General features: G+C 40.7%; 2 protein-coding genes across 2 annotated transcripts in view; both read right to left on the reverse strand.

The window, feature by feature from the left end:
* Positions 1-3,571: 3,571 nt before the first annotated feature.
* fxyd5 (FXYD domain containing ion transport regulator 5) lies at positions 3,572-9,896 on the reverse strand. The gene is made up of 10 exons (XM_085365821.1): positions 9,820-9,896; positions 8,383-8,428; positions 7,136-7,222; positions 6,869-6,997; positions 6,739-6,786; positions 6,304-6,348; positions 5,828-5,863; positions 5,669-5,743; positions 5,526-5,571; positions 3,572-3,967 (listed from the first exon to the last, which is right to left on the reverse strand). Exons 1-10 carry the CDS (start codon positions 9,874-9,876, stop codon positions 3,943-3,945), a joined length of 594 nt encoding a protein of 197 aa, XP_085221947.1. The 5' UTR covers positions 9,877-9,896; the 3' UTR covers positions 3,572-3,942.
* A 6,117-nt stretch (positions 9,897-16,013) lies between these two features.
* The window catches only part of nphs1 (NPHS1 adhesion molecule, nephrin), a 45,286-nt gene continuing 37,680 nt past the window's right edge, over positions 16,014-23,619 (reverse strand). Inside the window, exons 17-29 of the mRNA XM_085365822.1 lie at positions 23,425-23,546; positions 22,697-22,856; positions 22,431-22,587; positions 22,001-22,152; positions 19,300-19,411; positions 19,023-19,204; positions 18,865-18,915; positions 18,489-18,611; positions 17,924-17,975; positions 17,419-17,551; positions 16,535-16,613; positions 16,227-16,375; positions 16,014-16,103 (exon numbers count right to left, since the gene is read on the reverse strand). Of these exons, the coding sequence (XP_085221948.1) occupies positions 16,014-16,103; positions 16,227-16,375; positions 16,535-16,613; positions 17,419-17,551; positions 17,924-17,975; positions 18,489-18,611; positions 18,865-18,915; positions 19,023-19,204; positions 19,300-19,411; positions 22,001-22,152; positions 22,431-22,587; positions 22,697-22,856; positions 23,425-23,546 (1,562 nt within the window). The remainder of the gene's footprint in view (positions 16,104-16,226; positions 16,376-16,534; positions 16,614-17,418; positions 17,552-17,923; positions 17,976-18,488; positions 18,612-18,864; positions 18,916-19,022; positions 19,205-19,299; positions 19,412-22,000; positions 22,153-22,430; positions 22,588-22,696; positions 22,857-23,424; positions 23,547-23,619) is intronic.

The following is a 23,619-nucleotide window of genomic DNA, read 5'->3' on the forward strand; positions in this document are numbered from 1 at the left end:
CTGAAACAAGTGGAAATGGCTAGTGCTAAAACCTTCCTGCACTGCCACAAATTAATCAACCACCATGAATGATGATGTTTTCCAATCCCCTCTTCTTGAAAGGCTTTCACTTTAGATTGTAAATAGCTCTCTGAATGCTGTGGAGAGTTAGATTAATGCCTCCCACACTGTTACAGAGAACCTCGTTATGAGGGAGGGAAGGATAAAATCTCAAGAATTAAATAAAGTAGGATGATTGGGGAAAATGCCAACAATGCCTTTGTTTCATTCATACAGAACACACAGTTTTCTCTGGTTTTATGCAAATCAGCCTTTTCGTGCTGTGTGCAGGAACCCTTTCTATCCAAGAATCTAAGGTGCCGGCTTCCCTGGTTGTTTGTCGGCAAAAGGGAATCTGTTTTCCTTGTCAGCTTTTTGTCTGTGCCATCAGAAGGAGCACTGATAATGGAATTAATAACACTGGGAATGACTATATAGAGTTAAATAGTGGATTTGCCGAAGCAGCATCTCACTTTTCTCTTCCACTAAATATCTTGCAATATATCTTGCCACTGGGGAGTGGGCCTGGCTGCCATCCAGACCTGAGAGCAAACCTCCCCCCCCTCTCCCCCCACAACAACTATGCAATCAGGTCCTTATCAAGGATGTGCACTCCCTATTGGTGTGTGTGCTGAAGTGCTTTCGTTTAAAAACAAAAAAAAAACTATGCTTCCCACTCGATGTAACCCAGATGTGATTATTGTTTGTGCGTTTTGTTTTTACTGTGCCCTGCGCTATTGTTATGTCTTGAAAGTGTAGCATTCCCCTGTAAGCCTTCAATATCTGTCAGCATTTCAAAAAGAGGACTATTTGAGGGGAAAAAAATTGCAGCACGAAACATTTCACTCTTCTCTGTCTGTCAGTCTGTCCCTTAGTATTTACTGATTCTCACTTTGTAGGACAAGCATAGCACATTTCCAAAACCGATGTAGCAATGTAGAAAGCAATCGGGCTCATGCGGAAACCCAAAGAGTTATTCAGCACCAGCACGCCTTTAACCAAATTCTACTCAGCTGCTCAGTCTCGTAAAGCCTAACTGTTGTGACTCTGTTTGTGTAAAGCAAATGTTGCTGTGGAGCTTTTTTTTTTGTTTTTTTTGTTTTGTTTTTCATCCCCTCCTATCTCAGTGATGTAAATGGAAAGGGTTATGCTAATATCTGTTTTTTTTTTTGTTTTGTTTTGTTTGTTTTAACTACTGATATATTTATCTTTGCAGGCTAAAAGCATTGCGAAACTGTGCACTTAATCTTGCTTTCTAATACACAGTATAATCCATGTATTTACAAATGTACACAGCAATGCACTTGCATTGTCTCTATAGAAATCTCATGTTTTGGAGAAAGATTTTATTATGATTCTGGGTGGGGCCCACTGATAGTGGGAGTTTGTAAAATGTATATATGTTTGTTTGTTTTTTTATTTAGTTTCATACAAAACTACATTACAGGTCCTTCTCAAAGAAAATAGCATATTGTGATAAAGTGCATTATTTTCTGTAATGTACTGATAAACATTAGACTTTCATATATTTTAGATTCATTACACACAACTGAAGTAGTTCAAGCCTTTCATTGTTTTAATATTGATGATTTTAGCATACAGCTCATGAAAACCCCAAATTCCTATCTCAAAAAATGAGCATATCATGAAAAGGTTCTCTAAACGGGCCTGACCTGACTGCTGTCCAGAAGGCCATCATTGACACCCTCAAGCAGGAGGGTAAGACACAGAAAGAAATTTCTGAACAAATAGGCTGTTCCCAGAGTGCTGTATCAAGGCACCTCAGTGGGAAGTCTGTGGGAAGGAAAAAGTGTGGCAGAAAACGCTGCACAATGAGAAGAGGTGACCGGACCCTGAGGAAGATTGTGGAGAAGGACCGATTCCAGACCTTGGGGGACCTGCGGAAGCAGTGGACTGAGTCTGGAGTAGAAACATCCAGAGCCACCGTGTACAGGCGTGTGCAGGAAATGGGCTACAGGTGCCGCATTCCCCAGGTCAAGCCACTTTTGAACCAGAAACAGCGGCAGAAGCGCCTGACCTGGGCTACAGAGAAGCAGCACTGGACTGTTGCTCAGTGGTCCAAAGTACTTTTTTCAGATGAAAGCAACTTTTGCATGTCATTCGGAAATCAAGGTGCCAGAGTCTGGAGGAAGACTGGGGAGAGGGAAATGTCAAAATGCCTGAAGTCCAGTGTCAAGTACCCACAGTCAGTGATGGTCTGGGGTGCCATGTCAGCTGCTGGTGTTGGTCCACTGTGTTTTATCAAGGGCAGGGTCAATGCAGCTAGCTATCAGGAGATTTTGGAGCACTTCATGCTTCCATCTGCTGACAAGCTTTATGGAGATGAAGATTTCATTTTTCAGCACGACCTGGCGCCTGCTCACAGTGCCAAAACCACTGTTAAATGGTTTACCCACCATGGTATTACTGTGCTCAATTGGCCTGCCAACTCTCCTGACCTGAACCCCATAGAGAATCTGTGGGATATTGTGAAGAGAAAGTTGAGAGACGCAAGACCCAACACTCTGGATGAGCTTAAGGCCGCTATCGAAGCATCCTGGGCCTCCATAACACCTCAGCAGTGCCACAGGCTGATTGCCTCTATGCCACGCCGCATTGAAGCAGTCATTTCTGCAAAAGGATTCCCGACCAAGTATTGAGTGCATAACTGAACATAATTATTTGAAGGTTGACTTTTTTTGTATTAAAAACACTTTTCTTTTATTGGTCGGATGAAATATGCTAATTTTCTGAGATAGGAATTTTGGGTTTTCATGAGCTGTATGCCAAAATCATCAATATTAAAACAAAAGGCTTGAACTACTTCAGTTGTGTGTAATGAATCTAAAATATATGAAAGTCTGTTTATCAGTACATTACAGAAAATAATGCACTTTATCACAATATGCAAATTTTTTGAGAAGGACCTGTATGTTTTAAGAAGTTACTTATGTTTTTATGCACTTTTCTCTTAAGGTAAACTCATGTTTATTTTGTGCCAACGATCACAATATATGTACATGTGTGATAGCTCACAGGAAAACTGTAGGTGACAGAATATGATGAATTGGATCTGTTTGCACAGCTGCAGTCACCTTGATTTTCTTCTGATGGTGATTACAACATACTACTGTATATTGTGTATCTATGCTGCGCTCTGGATTGTGTTTGTTTTTTAATAAATGTGTTATGAAATCTGCGTGCCTTCTCCCAGTTTCTTGTTTGCATAATTTTGATGCCATATGGATACAGAGATAATGTGCCAATGGATGTTGTTTAATCTAGGGCTTTACTCGCTTACAAGCATAGAGCCACTAAGAGGCTTAGACACTCTTACTAAACATCCTTTTTCGTTAAGATTCAAAGTGTAAAGCGAGTGTGGGAGCTATGATGAAGTGAGCTAACTTTTATTTTTATATCCTCACAGAACAGTGAAAAGGGCTGTGCGAGATTGTCAAATATGAGATGATGCGGGGTTATTCCTCATAACCTTTAATAATAAATCCGAGCTGTGAGACACTGCCCGTGGCTATGGCATTAGTTACAAGATGCAAAGGTCATTAGAAACCAGCCTGCTTCATGGCTGAAGGTTTGATTAAAGTGGGATTCATCTATTCATTATTGTCCCGGCTAAATAATCACTTAACTTTTTAAAGGAATTTTTCTTGCCAACTATTGAAATAGTTGACCATGATGAACCCGATGATGGTTCCACTTTTTTTACTTGTCAGCATGAATCATGATTTCCAAGTTTATTTATTGTTTTTCTATGACAGTTACTAAGCAGTGTGTCAGTCCACATTCACGCACACACAGACTGTCAGGTGTTTTTCGATTGATGGATTCCTGGTTGTTTTCTTGCAGCTGTTTTCTTTGGTTACTGGATTCATACGTGCTCTCTCCTTATCCTTGGGCTACCCGGTATGACCTGGACCAAAAAAAAAGGGGGGGGAGGGAGGGAGGGAGGAGGAAGGCATTACTCTTAAAGAATCAAACACTATTTCAGCAATCAATGATATTCATCAAACCTAAATATGAGGAAAAAACAAGATCTGTTGCAGTTCTGCCCTACAAACAGCTTAATGATAATCCCTTTGATCTATTAATCATCAAAGAGATTTCAGTCAGCATTCTGTCTGAAGTGACTCATTGCTATATATCATCAAGTAGCCTCTGATATTAACTATTTAAATCATCCAAATGCAGTTTCCCAACAGCACAAGGAGAGATGCTCCTCATGCACAATGGGCCGATATAGAGTCAGGTGAAAAAGAGAGTGCATTTTCTCTTACTTCCAAGGGTTTGGCTCAGGAAAAGAAGAAAAATAAATTACACATTTAATGCTTCCAAAAGAATCAAGATGCTAAGTACCAACCAGGTGCTGCTAATCAAGTATATTTGCGTAACTGATCAGCCAGTATTAGAACTTCTATAAAAACTGAAGTTTTGGAAGTTTGCTGGAGCATTCAGGTGTGTGTTAACACAATCCCAAGGAGGAAAGACATCAACATTGATCTCAGGGAAGCAATTGTTGCTACCCATCAATCTGGGAAAGCCATTTCCAAACAATTTGTCCATCACTATGTGGCGATAAAGATTATTCACAAGTGGAAAACCTTTTGGACAGCTGCCAATCTGCCAAGCAAATTCACCACAAGGTCAGATTGTGCAGTGCTTACAGAAACTGCGAAAAACCCAAAAGCTCACCTCAAACAATACAGGCCTCTGTTAGCATGCTATATGTTACAGTACCATTAGAAAAAAACTAAACAAATATGTCCTTTTTGAAAGGGTTGCTCGGAGAAAACTTCTTCTAGCATAGCTTAAATTTGTAAAGCTGCATTTGAACAAACCACAAGACTTTTGGAACAACTTCCTTTAGCCAGAGAAGACTAAATAAAATCGAGATGTAATGCACAACATCATGTTCATCACAAACATCCAATACCAAATGTCAAACACTGTAGTGGAGTGGTGATGATTTGAGCTTGTTCTGCAGACAAAGGACCTTGGAATTTCCTTTGTCTGCAGAACTGACTCAGTGACTGAGTCTACTATGAAATCCCCTGTAAACCAAAATATTCTAGACATCTGTGAGGTCATCTGTCTGATAACTAACACCGATGAAACTGGGCCATGCAACAGGACAATGATCCCAAACACAGCTCTGGATTTACAACAGCATGGCTGAAAAAGAAAAGCGTCAAAGTCGAGCAGCAAACAAGTAATTCAAGTTATTACTGCTAAAGGTGGTTATACAAGGTATTGAATTCACACACTGCTTCTGCAGGTTGTATTTAAATTATTTTAGAACCTGGGAAGGACCAGATTATTTTTTTTATTATTACATCCTGAAATGAAATACTTTAGACTTTAGAAGGTGCACTTTCTTTTTTTCACATCAGGTATAGCCAGACATTTTTTGATGTTTAACTGTATACGAATTTTGTACTGATAAAACAAAAGTTACAAATGTAATTACTTACTTTGTTGACCTCTTGCGGCATTTGGGCAGCCGATTGAACTTTCCGCCTACAGTCCAAACATAAGCAAAAGAGTAAGGAAGTTGGTAGACTATTACAAGAAATTGCAAAGCACAAAAATAGCTTTCAGATTTTCAGATACTTACAGGTAATGACCAATATGCCAAAGACGAACAGCACTGCTGCAATGACCAGTCCAGCATAACTCAGGGACTTATAATCTAAGTATATAAAAAACAAATCAAATAACCACAGAAAACGAGTAACGACACACAATCAAACACAATCAAAGAGAAGCTTCTTACCATAGGTGAAATCTTTGTCCCACTCTGACTTCCACTCTATATGGAGTAAAGGAAGAAGAAAAAAAGTATTGACTTAAGGTTGACTGTTGAACAGAGGAAATATCTATAGGAACAAAAAAAGAGGCTCAGTGGGGAACAACTGTCAGAGATGGCATGAGAGATCTACTGGCTCTGCTGACATGCTGTTGATGGCGTATCAAAAACCTATCTATGGTAAGCCGGCACAGCATGAGGACACAAATATCTTATCTCTTCTTGCATAAGGTACAATCAAGCATTAATCTGTTAGCAAGAGAGGAAGTGAGGTGCTCTGTTCTATCACTACGCTGTGGGTTTGTTTGGAAGACGGGGAATTGTGATACTGTCACAGTCTGCCATGAGATAACAATAGAACCACGATGCCTGTGGCATTTAGGGTAACTAAGGAATATGGGAAATTTTTCCATTACTCCAGACAACTTTAGTGTTCCTTTTACCGATGGTTTTCTCGGGTGCAGAAGGGTTGGTTTTCACTGCAGGTGCTGGAAAAAAAGGGGAAAAAATTACTACATTGGACTTTTTTTTTTTTCATCTCTACTGAATATGTAATAATTTACAAGTTAAAACTTTTTTATTTTTGGGACATATTGACTCCATAGCTTACAGTTACCTCTCATCAAACTCCAGATTCAGTCTTGTGTTTAAGTAATTAAATTTCTAAATGTTTCAGTAGAATGAGTCAAAAGGAAATGTATGCTTTTCAGAATGTAGCATTTTCTCTACCTCAAGTGCTCTCTCTCGCTCTATTTTTGTCGGTGTCTGGTGGTGATACAGTTTGCTAACGTGGTCTACTAGCTAAACTTAATGGCTCTACTGACTCTTGATGTTTGAACATACATAGGTTAGGCAAGGCAGAGGGTAAAGACTCATACCTGAAGTTGATGTGAGCTTTGGTTGACTTGTTGCTTTTGTACTTGAAGCTAAAGAGGATGAATACGTATGATGAGAAAAATAGCATGCAGAAGAGAAATAATGGGGTTAGACACACACAAGACAAACTACCTGCTGAAGTCTCTATTCGTGATGTGGTAACACTGAGGGAGACGTTTGCTTGCTGGTTTGTGGGTTTTTCAGGTATAGTTTCCAGGGAGCTGTTAATATCTCTAGTTGTTCTCTTTTCCAGTGCTTCTCCTTTTACACACAGAAAGAAACTGAATTAGATGGATTGACAGACAGACAAGACAGACAGACAGACAGACAGACAGACAGACAGACAGACAGACAGACAGACAGACAGACAGACAGACAGACAGACAGATAGATAGATACCAGTGTTTACTGTAAATGTCGATTCAGCCTGCTTTGCATCTGTTGGTGTGGGTGCAGTTGCAGGTGCAGGTGTTTGGGCCCTTGACACTGTGGGGGGAAAAAAGATCACATGTGAAAAACTAAAGAAAAGTAGAAACAAACTTTCCATTGAAGGTTCCTATACTGTCCACTTTACATCAAGAACAAAGCACAGCGTTGTTAATGCCCGTGATTTTCTCAATGTGGCCAGACTTCAGAATGTGTCTGGCCAGGCACAGTAGCGAGGCCTGCAGATGCACTGAGTATGTCACAGTAATAGTCTTGTGAGTGGGCCTGTGAAGCAACCTCTGAGTGCAACAGAGCTGGATTGTTGTGCAAGACCACAGGACAGAGAGGCTGTTGTCTGTTTACTCACTCAGCACCTTCCAAATAGTGCCGAAGCTCCACAAAACCTCTACTTTCTTGGGCCAGTGCTGCCAGCACTACACAAATAAAGCCATACGAGGGAAAATATACTGAGATAGAAATGATTAACAGCTCACTCTACTTTTTAAAATTTTACCAATCCTTTTAAAATTTGTCACCTTCATGAATGGGACGTGTTGCTTAGATGTAACTGTTAACAAGCTAATCCCCAAGTTGCAGGCTATTTTTTTTCCTAATCTTACAGATAAAAAAAATAAGACAAGAAAAAATTTTTGTTTTGTTAATGCAACACCCCCCATAAGCTTCACATGCTTTGCTCCACTGCTTACTCCTTTACTTTAAGGGGAACCCTAAAAAGTAATGAAGCAGACATAGTTCTTTATTACCACCACTGAACAGAATAAGCTGCACTAAAGGTTGGAAGCCACACAGTATTTTTAGCTCCATCCCATCACAGTTTTGTGGTTCAATGACGGAACCATATTGTTACACTGGCAACCATGTCATGATTGTAGGTGCAAGAGTTTAGCAGACAATAAAAGTCATTATAATGGACTGATTTTTTTTATTTATTTATATATTTTTTAGATATTTTCTTTGGCATTTTTTTCTCTTAGAACTTTCTAAAGTTCCCCTGGCTGGTTCTTGGTCCCATGTGACACTGCATTCAAAAAATCCTGCAAATACGCCAATGTGCATCCTAACATAGGCTTACTGCACAGATACCCTGCTAAAGCTAATCAAGGTGATTAGGTTGTAATGAAATCTACAGTCTCTTTCAACCCCCAAAACGTTCACACTTGACTTCAGTGAGCCAAGTCTTCAGATTTTCTGGCACTCACCTCTTAACATCATAAACAGGAAAATGCTCAAGTAAACCAAAGTCATCTGAAAGAAATAAAAACAAAACATGTTTTCATGAGATGCTGTGAAACAGTGATGCAGAGAATGCAGCTCTCAACTACTGTCTGAACAAACTGTTGTGCAGTTTTCACACAATCAGTGGTTACAGGATTGAAATGACCTCTACGATCTACTGTAGAAAGTAACTGAGTGCGCCTCAGATAACTCAGATGGCCCTTTTGAAAACGACTGGTGACACGTTGACTACATCCTCTGGTGCATGTGTTATAGAATATTCAAGCACATCCATACCGCATGCAGACAAATGGCTGATCATTAGCACTGAGAAAAACGCTACTGATTTGTACTGTGTCTCTGCAGTCATGTAATGATCATACAGTTGTTAGCCCTGGGAATGAAAGGCTCCGGGTAGACGATTGAGGCAATACAGTATTCACTCTCCAACATATTGTGCACCGCTCAGTTACCAGTCAGGAAGCTGTAATCAGTCAGGTTCGTGCCATATGGCAGCTTCCTCTTCCTCCTATAGCACGCGGCGACATCACCCACATGCCTCATTCAGCATAGCAGAAAACAAATTCTTACTTTGAATGTCAGACTTTATAAGACACTTTTTTTTGTCAAATGTGAGTGATCGAGGCCACATATTATAGATGCAGTCCTCCCACGTATGCCTGTGCTAAACTTTGTAGCTGTATAGATCTAACTTCATCATATTTTGTTAGCTGTCACCAATTAAAAAATGGCATTGGAGCATATGTCAAAACGACTCTTTTCATGATAATAGAAATCCTTGTACCGGCGAGCCGCAACCTCCACATCAGTGGAAAACGTTGGCTATTTCTTCCTCCCCCTCAATATTTTGCCCACGGCTTAAACAAAAACAAAACAAAACAAAAAAACAGAAGTAGGAAATAAAAGTGTATTGTGATGTATAATTTCATAGCAACACCTGCCAACGATGAGCAACAGAAGCAGGCAGGGAGGCTAAAGGAAGTCTGTGCCAGGGACTTAGTTTGAATCCACTCCCAGTGAAAAAAAAAAAAAAAAATTAATCATGATCTTTGACCTATCCGGTGGCAGCTCATCCTCCGGGCTGGGAACAGTGTGACAGGTGAGCATTTGTGGCCGTCATGAGCTCTGACAGCTCAGATTAGCAGGTCATGCCAATCTTCATTTCACTCCAGAGCATATGTCAAGATGAGGCCTGTATCCCCTGGGCTGTACAGACGTCTTTCCCTTCCCCTAGCCTGACCCGCCTGCCTGTTTGTCACATCTTGCACTCTCACTCACTCTCCGTCTGTCTGTTCATCCATTTGTCTGTCATCCTCCATCAATCTCTTTTCACTTGGGTTAGACCAAAACACCCTTCAGCCCTGGGATATTCAGTCTTTCATCCAGGCTATTATGCTTACCTTTGTATCCATCCTGCGAGGTGCCCGAGTCCAGAGATGTATCCGCAGCTTCATCATCCACAGCGCTCTCCTCTGTGTGTCACTTGTGTGCAAGGCTAGTGGAGAAACGGTTAACCAACCACACCCATGTGATCACCCACTACTTCCTCACCCATTTGTCTGAATTCATTTTCAGACTTTCAGTCTCTCTCTCTCTCTCTCTCTCTCTCTCTCTCTCTCTCTCTCTCTCTCGCTCTTTCTTAGTCTCTTCCTCTGTGTTCTTTGGCTTCCAGTTTTCAGTTTGTACTTCTGCTTCATCAAAGCACCGTATGCCTTCTCTTCCTACTGTATCTATCTGGGCTAGTTAACCGTCTTGCTTCACATTTATTTCCTGTTTTCTCTCCATCTCTCATCTGACGCTGGCTTGCAAAAACAAAGAAATGTGACCTTGTATTAAGGGATTGCAGGCATGTTTACATTCACTTAAAAATGCATTGCATGCTGTATTAATTATCAGTCCCTGAACGCAATGAGATTGCAAAAAAATAAAGGCCAGAGGCCGGCAATGTGTATTATTCACTTTGAATTTTAACCCTATATTTTAAAGCATATAGAAAAGCTGCCCTGTGTACAGTTTCTTTATGTTTTGTAAGAGTTATTTATACATAGCAGTTTAAAGACTTATTACCGCACTGATTATAATCAACGTTCATACTCATACCCCAGAACATATCACTACAGAAAGCCGCTTCCTTCATATTTATTGTGATGTACTGAAGTTTTAAGGAATTGGAATTGCCAGACTCTTGAATTACTGCTTTTTGTCTGTCGTGCTTTATTGCTTCAAGGCTGAAGAAATGAAGGTTGTGATTGTGACCTAAGAGCTTTACCAAACTGAGAAGCACAAACCTACACTGTTACAGCAGACAAAGCCTGCAATTCAAGAAGACTTGCAGAGGAGAGTCTTTGTGCAGAGTGCTGGTGATGCATTTTGAACAGCTTTTCACATTTTTATGTGAAATGGTTTTTTTTTGTTTGTTTGTTTTAAGAAGTGTTAATATTTACACTAATCAACCACTGACAGGTGAATCATTACAGTGCTCTTGAAACTGATGTGAGCAAGGAAAATGGGCCAACTTGATGGCTAGATGAGTCAGAGCTCCTCCAAAACTGGGGTGCTCCCAGGATGCAGCAGTTAGGCTCACTGATGATGGATTAATGGCTGGCAGATCAGAAGAGCCTAATTGCAGAAAACCTGAATGCCATTTAAGAATACAAAATGCACTGCAGCATGGTGAATATAGGGCTGGGCAGAGATGATGTAAAATGCTCAAGAATATTCAAGTGAGTGTTACAACTGGACCCTGGAACAACAGAAGATGACACAGTCTGGTTATCCGCTTTTTCGTTGCTTAAACCTTACATACAGCTGACATTTTCACACCTTCGAAGTATGACTCAAACCAAGAACTCCCTCACAATTGTCTTTTGAGGTTTCTAACCTGATGACATGCACACATTGCTCAAGATTTGTCCGCCATACTAAACACGCTCAAATGGAAAACATGTGTATTTCATAACTACGTCACTCCTTCCTGACTCTTGCTGGGTGAAACTGATTGCTGCATCAAAAACGTAGTAATTCGTAATGGCTTTGGTTGCTAGCGGATTTTCACAGTTATAGTTGCTCATGTTTGTTCACAAACACTAACCAAGCAGTAGTCTGTGCTTTGGAACCAGTGGTAGAAAGCCTTGCATGCGGGACTTTCCCACACTCACTGAAATGGCAGCACAGATACTATCTATAAGCTTATGACCCCACCCCCTCCCTAATCCCATCCCCACCCAACCCTCCTTTTGATATACATTTTCATACGAGTTAGTTTAATCTCAATTAGATTAGATTAAATCTCACTTAGTAGAGTAAATTGACCTCCGTAAGACTCCTGCTCTTTTTGTGCACCACACATCATCGCTCCTGTGCTGTTTTACTCTTTCAAGATTCTCCCATGATCCTTCAAAAACCAGCAGGTGCCTGTGTCTGTGGGAACCTGGGCAGGTGTGGTAGGAACACAGACAGCTCTCGTGACAATGTCAAGTTCCCCCTTGAACTCTGTCACCACTGTCCCAGAAAAAATTACACACAGGCATGTAAGGGAGATACAGCTTCTCTATTTTGTAATTCCCTAAAAGCACCAATTTCATTTTATTTGATTTGACCCACACTGGTGGATCTGAAACCCTCAAATTTGACTCTGTGCAGCCTCAGACTTTAATAGCACCCAAAGAAAATGTTTTAAATATTTTCATCTTTGTGTGTTTGTGTGTCAAATTTCATGATAAAAGAATGACATTTAGGACATTTTTGTTGCTGTCAAATGTCAAAACTGTTCAAATTTGACCAGAAGAGTGTTGAAGGGTTAACTTGGGAATAAATGGAAGCCGAGTACATGATGAGAATTCACTGGTCATACTAAGAAGCCATCATAGAGGCACAGACTCAAAATAAATACATAAATAAATAAATAAAAATCCAGGAAGCATGTCACGTGGTATCAGCCACTGAGAAAGCAACAAATTCTGTTTAATGCATTGGACTTGATTTTCCCACAGGTAATCCATCTGTATCTGATCTAAAGAGCAAATAAACACCTTGAAGTGCCTGTCAGGCATTCAGGGACAGTTTGTAAAACTGGCAAGCCCTGTTATTCTGCTGAAAGAGTGTGATGGACCGAGTTGAAAAACAGGAGGAGCCCAGGAATTATTAGAAAAATATAGTTTCCATTTATTTAACCCCCAAAAATTATATTTACAAGACTAATAAATGTTGAGCTCATAAAAGAGGTCAAAGAAACAAAACTGAACTCAGGCAAAGACTGCAAACTTAACAAACCAAATGACTGCCCAAATATACACAATTGACCTAAAACATGAAATGACATACAAGGGTATATATATAATGGCTGATCAGACCATTGTGACACATGAGGGGGTAACAAACAAAACACAATCATAAATCACAAACGATGCAGTACAATCTAGTTTGTTAATAAACTAAACACTAAAGAAGAAAATCAAAAAACCCCATTAAACCCTAAACTCAAATATTTAATTAAATACAAATACTTTGTTTTTAAAGTTAAAAACACACACATTCCCCCTTCAGCAGGAAGTGGTGGTGTGGTCCAATTATCTTCCTTTGTATTTAATGGTTTCAAACCCTGGCTACCATCTTTTGTCCAGCAACTCCCAGGGATGATGGCAGGTAAGAAATAAAAAGACAAAAGTTAGTCAGAAAGCAAAGAAATTAAGTAGTATGAATACATAAGTAAACTAAATGTGCGCGCTTACAAATAGAACAAATGTATCCAAACCAATCAATAAAGTTATTGGCAACTAAAATGTATTACTATGTTCAAATGAAGAATGAAAATACAAAAGTTACCGACTTTAGAGTGTGGCCACAGGTTTGGCCATCACAAAGAGGCTACTGGGGAAGTAGCCTTGAAGAGGTTTACTGTATTCATTTGCTAAAGTCTACAATGAGACAATATTTTTTGTTTAAACATGACAACATAGCAGGCTCTGGCAAATGGATACTGTATTCTGGGATTTCAGGATGTGAAAATGTAAAATAGTATAAAGTTCCTAAAACCTTTCATATCAGACTCTGACACTGAAATAATAATAATGCTTATCATTGTCTTTATTTATCCCAGAAGACTGCCACACAAAAAAGATTGAATAATAAAAACACCCAACTGAACTAGTTCTACCGTACTGTATATACATTACAGGTAGCAGGCTCTTGGTTCCCACCTTGTCAACATTAACAATTCATTGTCTTTCTACCTGCTAATATTATTCCATTATCTAATATTCTGTTTAGTTAGTTGTAGTCTATCATTCACATGTTGGGGCAAATTACATCCTTCTTCCCAACAACAGGAGAGCAGGGCCACAAAGCGAGTCATGATAGCTGCCAGTGAAATCATGTTCTAATTTGTTAAACCTGTGGTTGCTTTGATTTGATTTCTTGATTTGATTTCTGAATAATGAGAGCATTGACAGAGTTTTCAGAAATTACAGTTAAATTTTTGAGTTTGCTCCCAGCTGGCAGCACAACTAGGTAAAGCAATAAAGAGGATTTATTAAATCTTACCTTTTCCCCCTCCCCAAACACTTACCTGAGAGTGGTAAGGAAGATGTTAAACCAAACCAATGAGGTAATTAGTCGCTTAATTCTGCCCCCCCCCCCCCCCTTCTTTTGACTTAATTGTGCTCTCATACAGCCTGCCTTTTCGAGCTCTCTTGAGAATCCTCTGAAAACAACACATCACAAATGTTCACGAGGCCAATGAGGAAAAATAGAAGCTGACATACAATATTGAGCCGTCAAGCCTTCATTTTAGCAGATTACTGTTCCTGCCTGAGCTAAAACGATACATTATGAACAGGCTTTGGCACAAAACTGCAGTCAGACAGGAAGTGAACAACTGTTCATGATGGAGAATAGCATGCGTGACTGAGGAATCATAGTAAAACATTTAGTTTTATCTCCTGGCACACACGTCCCGCTGAGGAGACAGAAATATGTGGGTTTGACAAAATTTTGGATTGTACCAGCCTCATATAAGTCAATATTTCTGCTGAAATAATTTGCACTTGGTAGTAAGAGCAGACCACATGATGTTAATAAAAAAAAGATAGCAAGTTACCATATTTACCATATTCTTTCTAACCATGATTTTTGGACTGTAGCAGAGAGTTATGTGACGCTGATGTGATGAAACGTACTTGGAGGGGAAAGAGGAAGCTGGAAGGGTGTGTGCATAACGGATTTGTATAGAGATGTGAGAAAACCCAGTCACTATTTGTGCATATTGGGTGGAATCTAAAAGATCTATTGAAACTTTGAAGAGCTTCTGTTCTCCTTACAGCTTACATGCACTACTATAAATAGTTGTTTTTTTTTTCTTCTAAATTGCCTTTACAATCAGATCTCACACATTTGATCAGAATTCATTGTCAACATCATTGTTTTGTTTTGTTTTTTGTTTTGTTTTTAAATGTCTGGTGTAATGCCATTTGGGTTTTGAAAAATATCTACAAAGATTAAAACTATTGCATGGGCTGTGGAGTGAAAGCCTTCGGCGAACTGCTTTTCTCTGAACTAGAGAAGAATTTTGGAGCAGTGGCCACAGCAGCGGCTTAGCTTAACCCTGTCTTCTGCTCTCTCTATCGCTCCCTGACTGCCCACTCGCCGCGACTCTGCAAGACAAATTCCCTGCATGGTTTCTCCTTCTCTCGCTCTCTCTGATGCTGCGAGCCGAACTTCAATCCCAGAGAAAACAGGATTAGAGCCTGGCCCTAGATATGGCTTTACCTCCCGAAGACATAACTGTGCTAAATACCCCTCACTACAATCCCATTGTAGGGATTCCCACAGACTAACTGTGAGATCTGAAACTCTTTGTAGGAGACAAAGGAGGGATGGCACACTGTTCTCATCTGGATACATGTTGGAAAATGTCGATGTAGGATGGGTCAAAAGGATGATGTCTGCCAGGGTGGCACCGTCAGTCTGTACTGCTTCTGCCCCAGCGCACAGCCGTGTCAGTCCATTTTTATGTCTCACTGACTCATGTCTACCTGCAGGCCAAAGCGATGGATGGGGGGGAGGGGAGCGTGAGTAGTGACCAGCACTTGGCTCCAAGAAGCAGGGCAAAGGTGAAAGGGGCAAGAGTGGAAGAGGAGAATAGACTATGATTTCAGGGAAGGAAAAAAACAAGCTCAAAAAGGAGATGAAGAATTTTATTAATAGAAAAAGCTTGTACAATAGCATCGGTTTGACATCCTTGATTGCATGTGGGTCTTGTACTTTCCCCCCCTCAACCTATTCATTCCCTTTCTTCCAGCTTCCTTTAAGCTTGTTCAGCTTTTTGTAACAGTCAGTACATTAGGTCAAACCAATCTTTTGAGGAAAATTTCAAATGATCAGAATATACAAAAAAAAAGTCAAAACACTTGAAAATTGAAATTTTGCATTATGTCACATCTCGGTTTTTGCCTTTTCATTCAAGGTGATTGGTGAGATACAATTCAAAGAGAATGATGATAACAGAAAAACACAGTGGTGAATATCTGTTTTACAATACTCTATTGAATGGATACGGTCGACTCACAAGCCGTACCGTATAGAATTTGTTCGACTACTAAACTAACTCTCCTCGTAGCTCAAAGGGCAGATCAGAATCTCTCTGCGGTTGGTGAACAGCCATGAACTGCCTCGTTCTCTCAGCACCCTGCAGAGACACGTTAGATGTATGTTAGGTGACACGTGTATTGTGTGTTTTACGGTTTTATCGCAAGTAAATAATGTTCAAATCAAAGATATTTTATAACAGGGTGTGTGTTTATTTACACACCCGAGGGCGGGTTGGCAATCTCCATTCGTTCCTTTGTTGACTCAGTTTGTGTTCAAACACAACTGAAGGGGGAGGACGAGAGGGAGCCGCTGTGTCCTGGTACATACCCACATCTTCATACAAATGGTCGACGGGGCGACGGATGACATCTTGTAGAGCACATAGAACGCATGGCGAAAACACAATCGGGAAATACTGTAAATGTGCTGCATTAGAACAAGGTCAGATATAGACTCTAAATGTAGCATGATATTTAGGCTGTGAGGTGTTTACTGGCCTGACTGCTCTGAGCCACGTTTGCGTCTTACCAAGTCCACGTGTTTCCTCAGGGGGGGGGCTGAGATGTGGCGTGTAGACACCGGTGGGATAATAATAATGGGAACATTCCTGCAGAATATGAGACAGAAGCGATAGCATCAGCTCATCAGCCATGACCTTCGATAACTTCCCTTTAATAGCAATTCCAGATGTTTCTCATCAATGGAGGGATGGAGGCTACCGTGAATTTTTTAAAGAAATGATTCAACCTATTTCTGTCGCCACTTTTGTCTAGAAATAACCTCGCAACACATTTTGAAGATTCCCATCATGGATTCCTGCCTGTTTAGGAAAACATGGGAAGTGAAGACAAAGGGTATGTAATCCCTGTTATCAAATGGAGAAGTCATTGGCATCCACACACTAACAGAAACAGTTTTTTATCTTAAAAATGTTGCAAACAGGCTGAAAATCTGGCCCAATCACACCAAACCTTCTATTCAAAACTAGTTATCATTATATGTTAAATATGTTTATAGGCAAATCAGTGTAAGGTGTTTGCAGATCCATCCTGTTCTGACAGCAGTGTTATGTTTTCTTTTTACTAAACTGTTTTCTCCAAGGTTCAAATCCCCGTTGGCCCCTTTAAAGTACAAAATGATAATTTCTCCAAGATCGATATGTATTTTGAATGCTAATTGTGATGTATCGATCTCTGTTCCATCTCTCTGCACTGCTAAAGGTTTCATTAGCTTATCTATCAATTTCCCATGTTATGGCTGAATTCTCCGCTTCCTCTCCTGCCAGTATTCCTCACCCTGTGCATAACCTCTTTCCTTCCTTCATCTGTTTACGCAACCTTTTTTGTGTCTTCGCATATTTTTCAATTGCCCTTTTCACTTTCTGCTCTTTGCCTCCTCTCTCGGGTTCCCACCTCCGCATAGCTCTCGTACACGTTGCTGTCCGCTTCTGATCCAGAGTCAACGAGCAGCGTGCGCTGGGCTGCCGCGTTGATCATCTCTCTGCTCTCGTACTTGTTGGAGTTTCCCGCAGTTGATTGACTTGACCTGCACGGTGGAATCACACTTTGTCATCTGCCAGCCCACGATTTATTTCCCCGCAACTTGTAGTAATTAGTCCCCAGTGTGAATTCAGAGTTACAAAGCATTCACCACGCACAGCAGCTTGTTTCCTGCATACATTAACTTCTTAATAACAATACATTATGTGGCATGTGTATCCATTTGTTGCAGGGTTGCGGTGCGGGTTTATTGACACTAATATAAACGGGATATTGAGAGACTTGTTGTTTTTGCCTGCCTGGCTGTTTTCTGGGGAGTTTTTTTGTCCACGGATGAGCGGGTGGATGAGGGCTCAGACTTACTTGAGTGGATTTGGTTGGTATTTTTATTACTTCTTATGACAGGGCCTGAACCTACCCCTCATCTTCTTTCTTCTTTCCATCCAACACACTGTCCCTGCTGCCCGCTGCTGGGGATACAAAAGAGAAGCCAAGATAATCAGAGAAATGTAAAAGACGAGAGTGAGAGTGAATGAATGACGAGTAGGCTGTAAAGAAAAAGAAAAAAAATCTATGTGAAAACCAAAAGGCAGGTGAGAAAAAGAAATCTTGAAGGAGAGACCTTGACAGTTAGAGTGAAGAAGAAATGGGAAGAGACTATAAAAGCGATAGAGGACGGACATAATGATAGCAAATGAAATAACAGATATATATGAAACACAGGGGTGACAGCTTTGAAGGATTAATGTGGCGGGGAGGGTGGAGGCCTATGTAGTGAGGAAGAGGAGAAGAGACAGGGTTGACAAATAGAAAAAAAAAAGGCACATAAAGAGATGAGGCGAGAGCGAGAGGCTAAGCTGACAGTTGTATCGTGGCTCAGTGATATTGCTGTGGAGGTATGTGAGGAATCAGAACAACGCGATGACAGAGCGCCGTGGAAGAAACATTTTAACATCCACTGATGGGAATATAATTATGTTTACCTGTCTGACCTTGCCTCTTTTTCCACCTTAGTCCAAAGAAGCAACCAATCAAATTAAACACCAGCAGGCCTCCTAATACTGCTGTCAACACCACAGTCAAATAGACTGGCAGTCCACTTCCACCTAGTTTGCAAAACATTAGAAATATTATCTCTGTGCAGAGGAAGTAATATGGAAATTTGCAAAGATAAAAACTGACTGAGACAGGCCCGACCACTCACTCAATTGTCTTTATTGATTAAAAACTAGCAGAGGGGAAAAAGTATGGGTGGGTGCCATGACAACCACACTTTTACAGCAAACATTAAAAGCATTGGAGGTGCATATATTAACATGATTTAGCCAAATGAAGGTAGCTGCTGTGTAAAAGACTTACCCTGTGAGGCTGGGTCTATATCTGATGGGTCCTCATCTGAATCTGGCCTCTCTACAGACAAAATAAAATAGGACCGCAAATGCACATTTGTTAATTAGATCTCAGACTATCAGGTGCTTGTGCTGTTCAACCCTAAAGTGGGGTTACTCCAAACTGACCCTTAGTGGTGATGGTCAGTACTGCATTGTTGTCAGCATATTCGCTCTCTCCTATTGCATTAAGGGCATTGACAGAGAAGTTGTAAGTGGTGACAGGCTGCAGACCAGTAACAGTAAAGGTTGTCTCACTGGGAGGGAAGACATCCACATACAGGAAACTGACAGACTGATCCCAACAGTACCTGTCAACCAAAACAGTTAGTCAAGTACAATTCTTTGAGACTCCGAAAAAAAACCCCACCCTTGTTCATCTGACATCGTTTCTTGGCTCTTTCACCTGATGCGGAATCTCTGTTGCAAACCACCATTGAAGCCGGGTATCCATTCAAGAGTGACAGAGTCATGGCCAACACTGACTTGGCGAAACGATGAAGGGGGATCTGGGTGATCTGAGGGTAAAAGAAAAAGCAGAAAAATGAAAAAAGAAGAAAAACAAAGAAAGAAGGAAGAAGAAGCAAGCGTGCGCTCAATTTTTGTGAGAGAGCTGAACACCGTCACTCAACAGGGGGCTGTTTGAAAAGGCTTTAGGTGCTAAGAAACTGAGATGTGTGCCATTATATAGTCGAGTGATTCCATTCGCAGGCATGAAGAGCTACTGTGGATTAGACTGGTGCCGCCTTCTTTTTAATGGAGCTGTTAAAAACAGACAAAATGATAAACATGAGTTCAGAGCTGATGTTTTTTTTTTTTTTTTTATTTCATTTCCATTATTTATTTATTTTTTGACAAAAGGAAAATAGAAAGAAAAATCACTTAGGGGTACTCTCACTTTCCCCATTTGTCATACAGCTGTGTTAGGAACAAAATCATTTTGTCTGATATACTGCACCCATACTGTGTATAACTGTTTACCTCAGAACAAAATGCTCGCTTTATTTTTTTGCAGTTTAATTTCATGCTGTGCCCTCATGACACATCACTCCAGGTATATTAGTCTGGAATGTTTAATCAAGAAAACTGGGAACAACCAATGACGGTAAACAGGCCAGAAGAGAGATGATCATTGTGGTTAAAATTTGTCGGAAAGCTTTAAAAGCTTGTTTATTTTTTCCAACAGTTTATTCTTTGTCAAAGTTTAGCGAAAAGGCTTAAAAAACCCTCATATTTCCCGACAGCAGCAGTTTTGCATCACTCCTCATTTGCTCTTGCTTGCCCTTTGTTGTATAAGCGATGAGTAAACATGGGATTTAGCTTTAGCTGGTCTTTCTCAGCATAAACTAGCTGATTTATCCATTTTATCCAAAAATGTTCTGCAGTGAAGGATGAAGCCTCTTGATTATTATCAGTATTGTGAACAAAGGTCAGTGTAAGCAATCCAGGTCTTCAGTCTGACACAGGGCATAACTTCAGTCAGGGTAGTAAAGCAAAAGTGGATTATTTGGCATTTGGAGCGTAGAAAAAAGAAAAAAAAAAGAAAAAAAAAGGAGGTTGGTTTTTTGGGGGGCAGAGGGAGAGATAGTGGAGGGGAAAAGGAGGAGAGATAGTAGCGTAGCAACATAAGAAGGATGCTCTGCTCGTCTATGGCTCCGGGCTTCAGCCCAGTTTGCAAAGTAAATAATTCCCGCTATCAGCTTTGCTCATAAGATTCCAGGGCAGAGAGGTCAGCCTTATTTGGATCTCGTCTCCTTCAAATCCAAAAAGCACCATGCTACAAGAGGAAAAAAGCTCTCCTCCTCTCAGGCTCTACAATGATAAGGAAGCATATAAAATGTATTATCACTGCGTCAGATAAATTATGAATATTCACAGCTGTAAAAAAAAAAAAAAAAAAAAAGGAAAAGAAAAGAAAGTGACTGGGGAAAAAACAATATTGGATTGTATTTTATGGTTTTTATAGTAAACATTAAATGTGTCCAACTGTGGCTGTGGGCTTTTGCTCAAAGCTGGACTGTGCTGATAATAGTGGTAGTGCACAGATACACTGGTAGCTTGAAGGTAGAAACCTCTAAGCATGCTGGCAGACTCAAGCATATCACTGCAGCATTATCTGAGGAAGAAGTAAAGTAGTGCTATGGGCTAAATGATAAGGTAGAGATAAAGCAGTGGAATAAGTTTACTTAAAGTGCTGCTTCTCAGGAGCAACAACTCTCTTCACTTTACAGAAGTCTAGATGTCTAGTGCCTCCCCCAGACTATTGTAATTTTGCTGAAAACGGCTGATAGACTTTGGACAAGGCAGCACTCAGACTCAGTCATTGTGATACACTGCCAAATTAGAAATAAAGGAAAAAAAATAGCCCTCCACTACCAAGTATAATGAATAATCATGAATAATGATAATAACAATAAACCATGAATAATCCCTACATGTTGAGCCATAACCACTGAGTTTGATCATTTACCATCAGCTACTCTAAGTCAGATCTGAAGGGACCACAATCACCAAGAACACCATTGGTAACACAGTTATTATGCTTATTACGACCCAGAGAACAGCATCCCTACAGTCAACCACAGAGGCTGAAACCTTTGCTTTAGTGCTGTTTTTCCCCTAAGGATCCAGGATGACTTCATCGCATTGAGGTTCCTGTGGAGTGAAGATGGAAAGAAAATCTGTGGAGGGAACTGAAACTTTGAGTTGCCAAGCAGCAGCCAAGAGACCTAAAGGACTAAGAGATTTTCTGTAAAGAAGACCGGCCCCAAATCCCTCCTGAGGTGTGTTCAAACCTGGTGATCATCTACAAGAAACATATCATTGCAGTGCTTGGCAGTAAGGGTTTCTCCACCAAGTACCTAGCCATGTTTTGCTCGGGGATCAAATACGTATCTCAGTGGCATACAAATCAATTTCTAACTTTTTATGTAATGTATGTTTTTTTCTGGATTTCTCTCCATTAAAATCAAACTACAATAAAAATTACATACTGTTAATTTCTTTGAAAGATTCAGTCCTATAACTCTCTACAGAGATAGGCTTACACACACACACACACACACACACACACACACACACAGGAAACAAAAATAGCGATTCAGTACTTGTGCTGATGAGCTGGATGTCTAGCTTGTCTTCCCCAAGCGAGTTGCGTGCAGTGCAGCTAAAGACAGCGTAGTCCAAAACTGCGCTCACGTTTACCACTCGAACTGTGCTGGTGTGAAAGGAGCCTTCCCTCATTATCATCTCCTCATACCTGTAGCATGAACGTACGCACACAAACACAACCAGAGAAACACAATAGAGAAAGACAAATCCTTAGCATACAGACACACATTTTGCATTTTAATGTTACTCAGCTTGACACCAAAAAGTGTTGAACAGGTAAAAAATATCAAAAGCACTAAATCTGGATTTAGCAATGACATATTAAAAAATTGCAAAATAGTGTAGCATATAATATTTGACTTGAAGTTATTTTTATTATACAAATTTAGCACAAGCATAAACAATTAACATATTCAATTCTCCAACCTGGGATTTTCAAAATCCATGAGTACACCACTTTTTTCCCAAGAGAAGTCGACACGAGGAACGCCCTCTGCCTGGCACACAATTTCAGCTGTGCTAGTGCCATCCCCTCTGCTTGCTACCTTTCTCCATTGGGGACCTTTACGAAGCTCTGGTTTAACTATATATGACAAGATGGGCATAGAAGATTATTCTTGCAGATACCACACAGCGAGGAAATGGAAATGTTTTATCGCCTTCTCACAGTGAAAACCGAATACAAAACTCACATTGCACAACCAACCGTATATGTGCACTGGCAGGGGGTTCTATGCCATTATTGGCTAGGCACTCATAACTACCAGCGTGAGCCCGAGTCACATTATAGATGGTCAGAAGGCCTGATTCGTCTTCCTGGGTTTCCTCGCCCATCTCCACCTCCTCCTCTCCCTGTCAAAGATAGAGTGAGGCAGGATAAGAAGACGACAGCCGCTATCCCTCAGCACACATCTGCCTCCCCTACCTGTCTAGATGGATGAGAGCTAGACAGGTAGATTGTGAGGAAGAGCTGAGCTGGAAACCATCAGGGCCTGGGGTCTGGATGGGAAGGGCACTCAATGGAACAAGCTCTGAGAACAGAGAAGAATAATGCCAAAGGCTAGAGAGCCACAGGAAAAGAGAGAAGGAGGGGCCATGCAGGTTGAAAGTGACACGCACACACGACTGCCAGGGGGTGGGTTAAGACTGGTCGGCATCGGTAGATACAGAGACCACGCCACATTGACGAATGTGCCCTCTAGTCACGCAGCAGTAATGAAAGCTATTTTTCTGGATTTGGGCTGAGCGTGGAGCAGGAAGAGGTGGGGTGGAAGGATAGTTAGAGCCAGTGAAATATGGTGCATCTGGGCATTTGCAAAGGCCAGTAAAAAAAATGGCAAGAAAGGAAGCCAGATAAAAGGAAGGTCATTTAGGGGATGACTGCTTCTGTGTACGTTTTTTTTATATATGTGGCTCTCACCAGCCATTTCCAAGAGAACATGCCAGCTATAATCGGGTTCGCATCTGCCACACATATCAGATCTGCTGTTTCCCCCAGGTTCACGAACACCGACTCTTTCTCTGCTTTGACACTTGGAGCATCTGAGGGTAAGAAAAAAGGAATAAGGTTACGGCAGGAGCAATGTCAACCAGGGACAAATCATTTGGCAAACCA

This window comes from Diplotaxodon limnothrissa, linkage group LG11, assembly GCF_057381915.1.
Source record: "Diplotaxodon limnothrissa isolate DT_005_m linkage group LG11, D_limnothrissa_male_GT1.1, whole genome shotgun sequence".
Taxonomy (NCBI): Eukaryota; Metazoa; Chordata; class Actinopteri; order Cichliformes; family Cichlidae; genus Diplotaxodon; species Diplotaxodon limnothrissa.

What these genes read in the sequence shown, in the direction of transcription:
- fxyd5 (XM_085365821.1), bottom strand. Translation starts at nt 9,876, where the DNA reads ATGATGAAGCTGCGGATACATCTCTGGACTCGGGCACCTCGCAGGATG. An exon ending in CCTGTTTATGATGTTAAGAG is followed by an intron (nt 7,223 to 8,382) that starts GTGAGTGCCAGA and finishes TTCCCCCCACAG; the next exon opens with TGTCAAGGGCCCAAACACCT. An exon ending in TGCACCCGAGAAAACCATCG is followed by an intron (nt 5,864 to 6,303) that starts GTAAAAGGAACA and finishes TACTCCATATAG; the next exon opens with AGTGGAAGTCAGAGTGGGAC.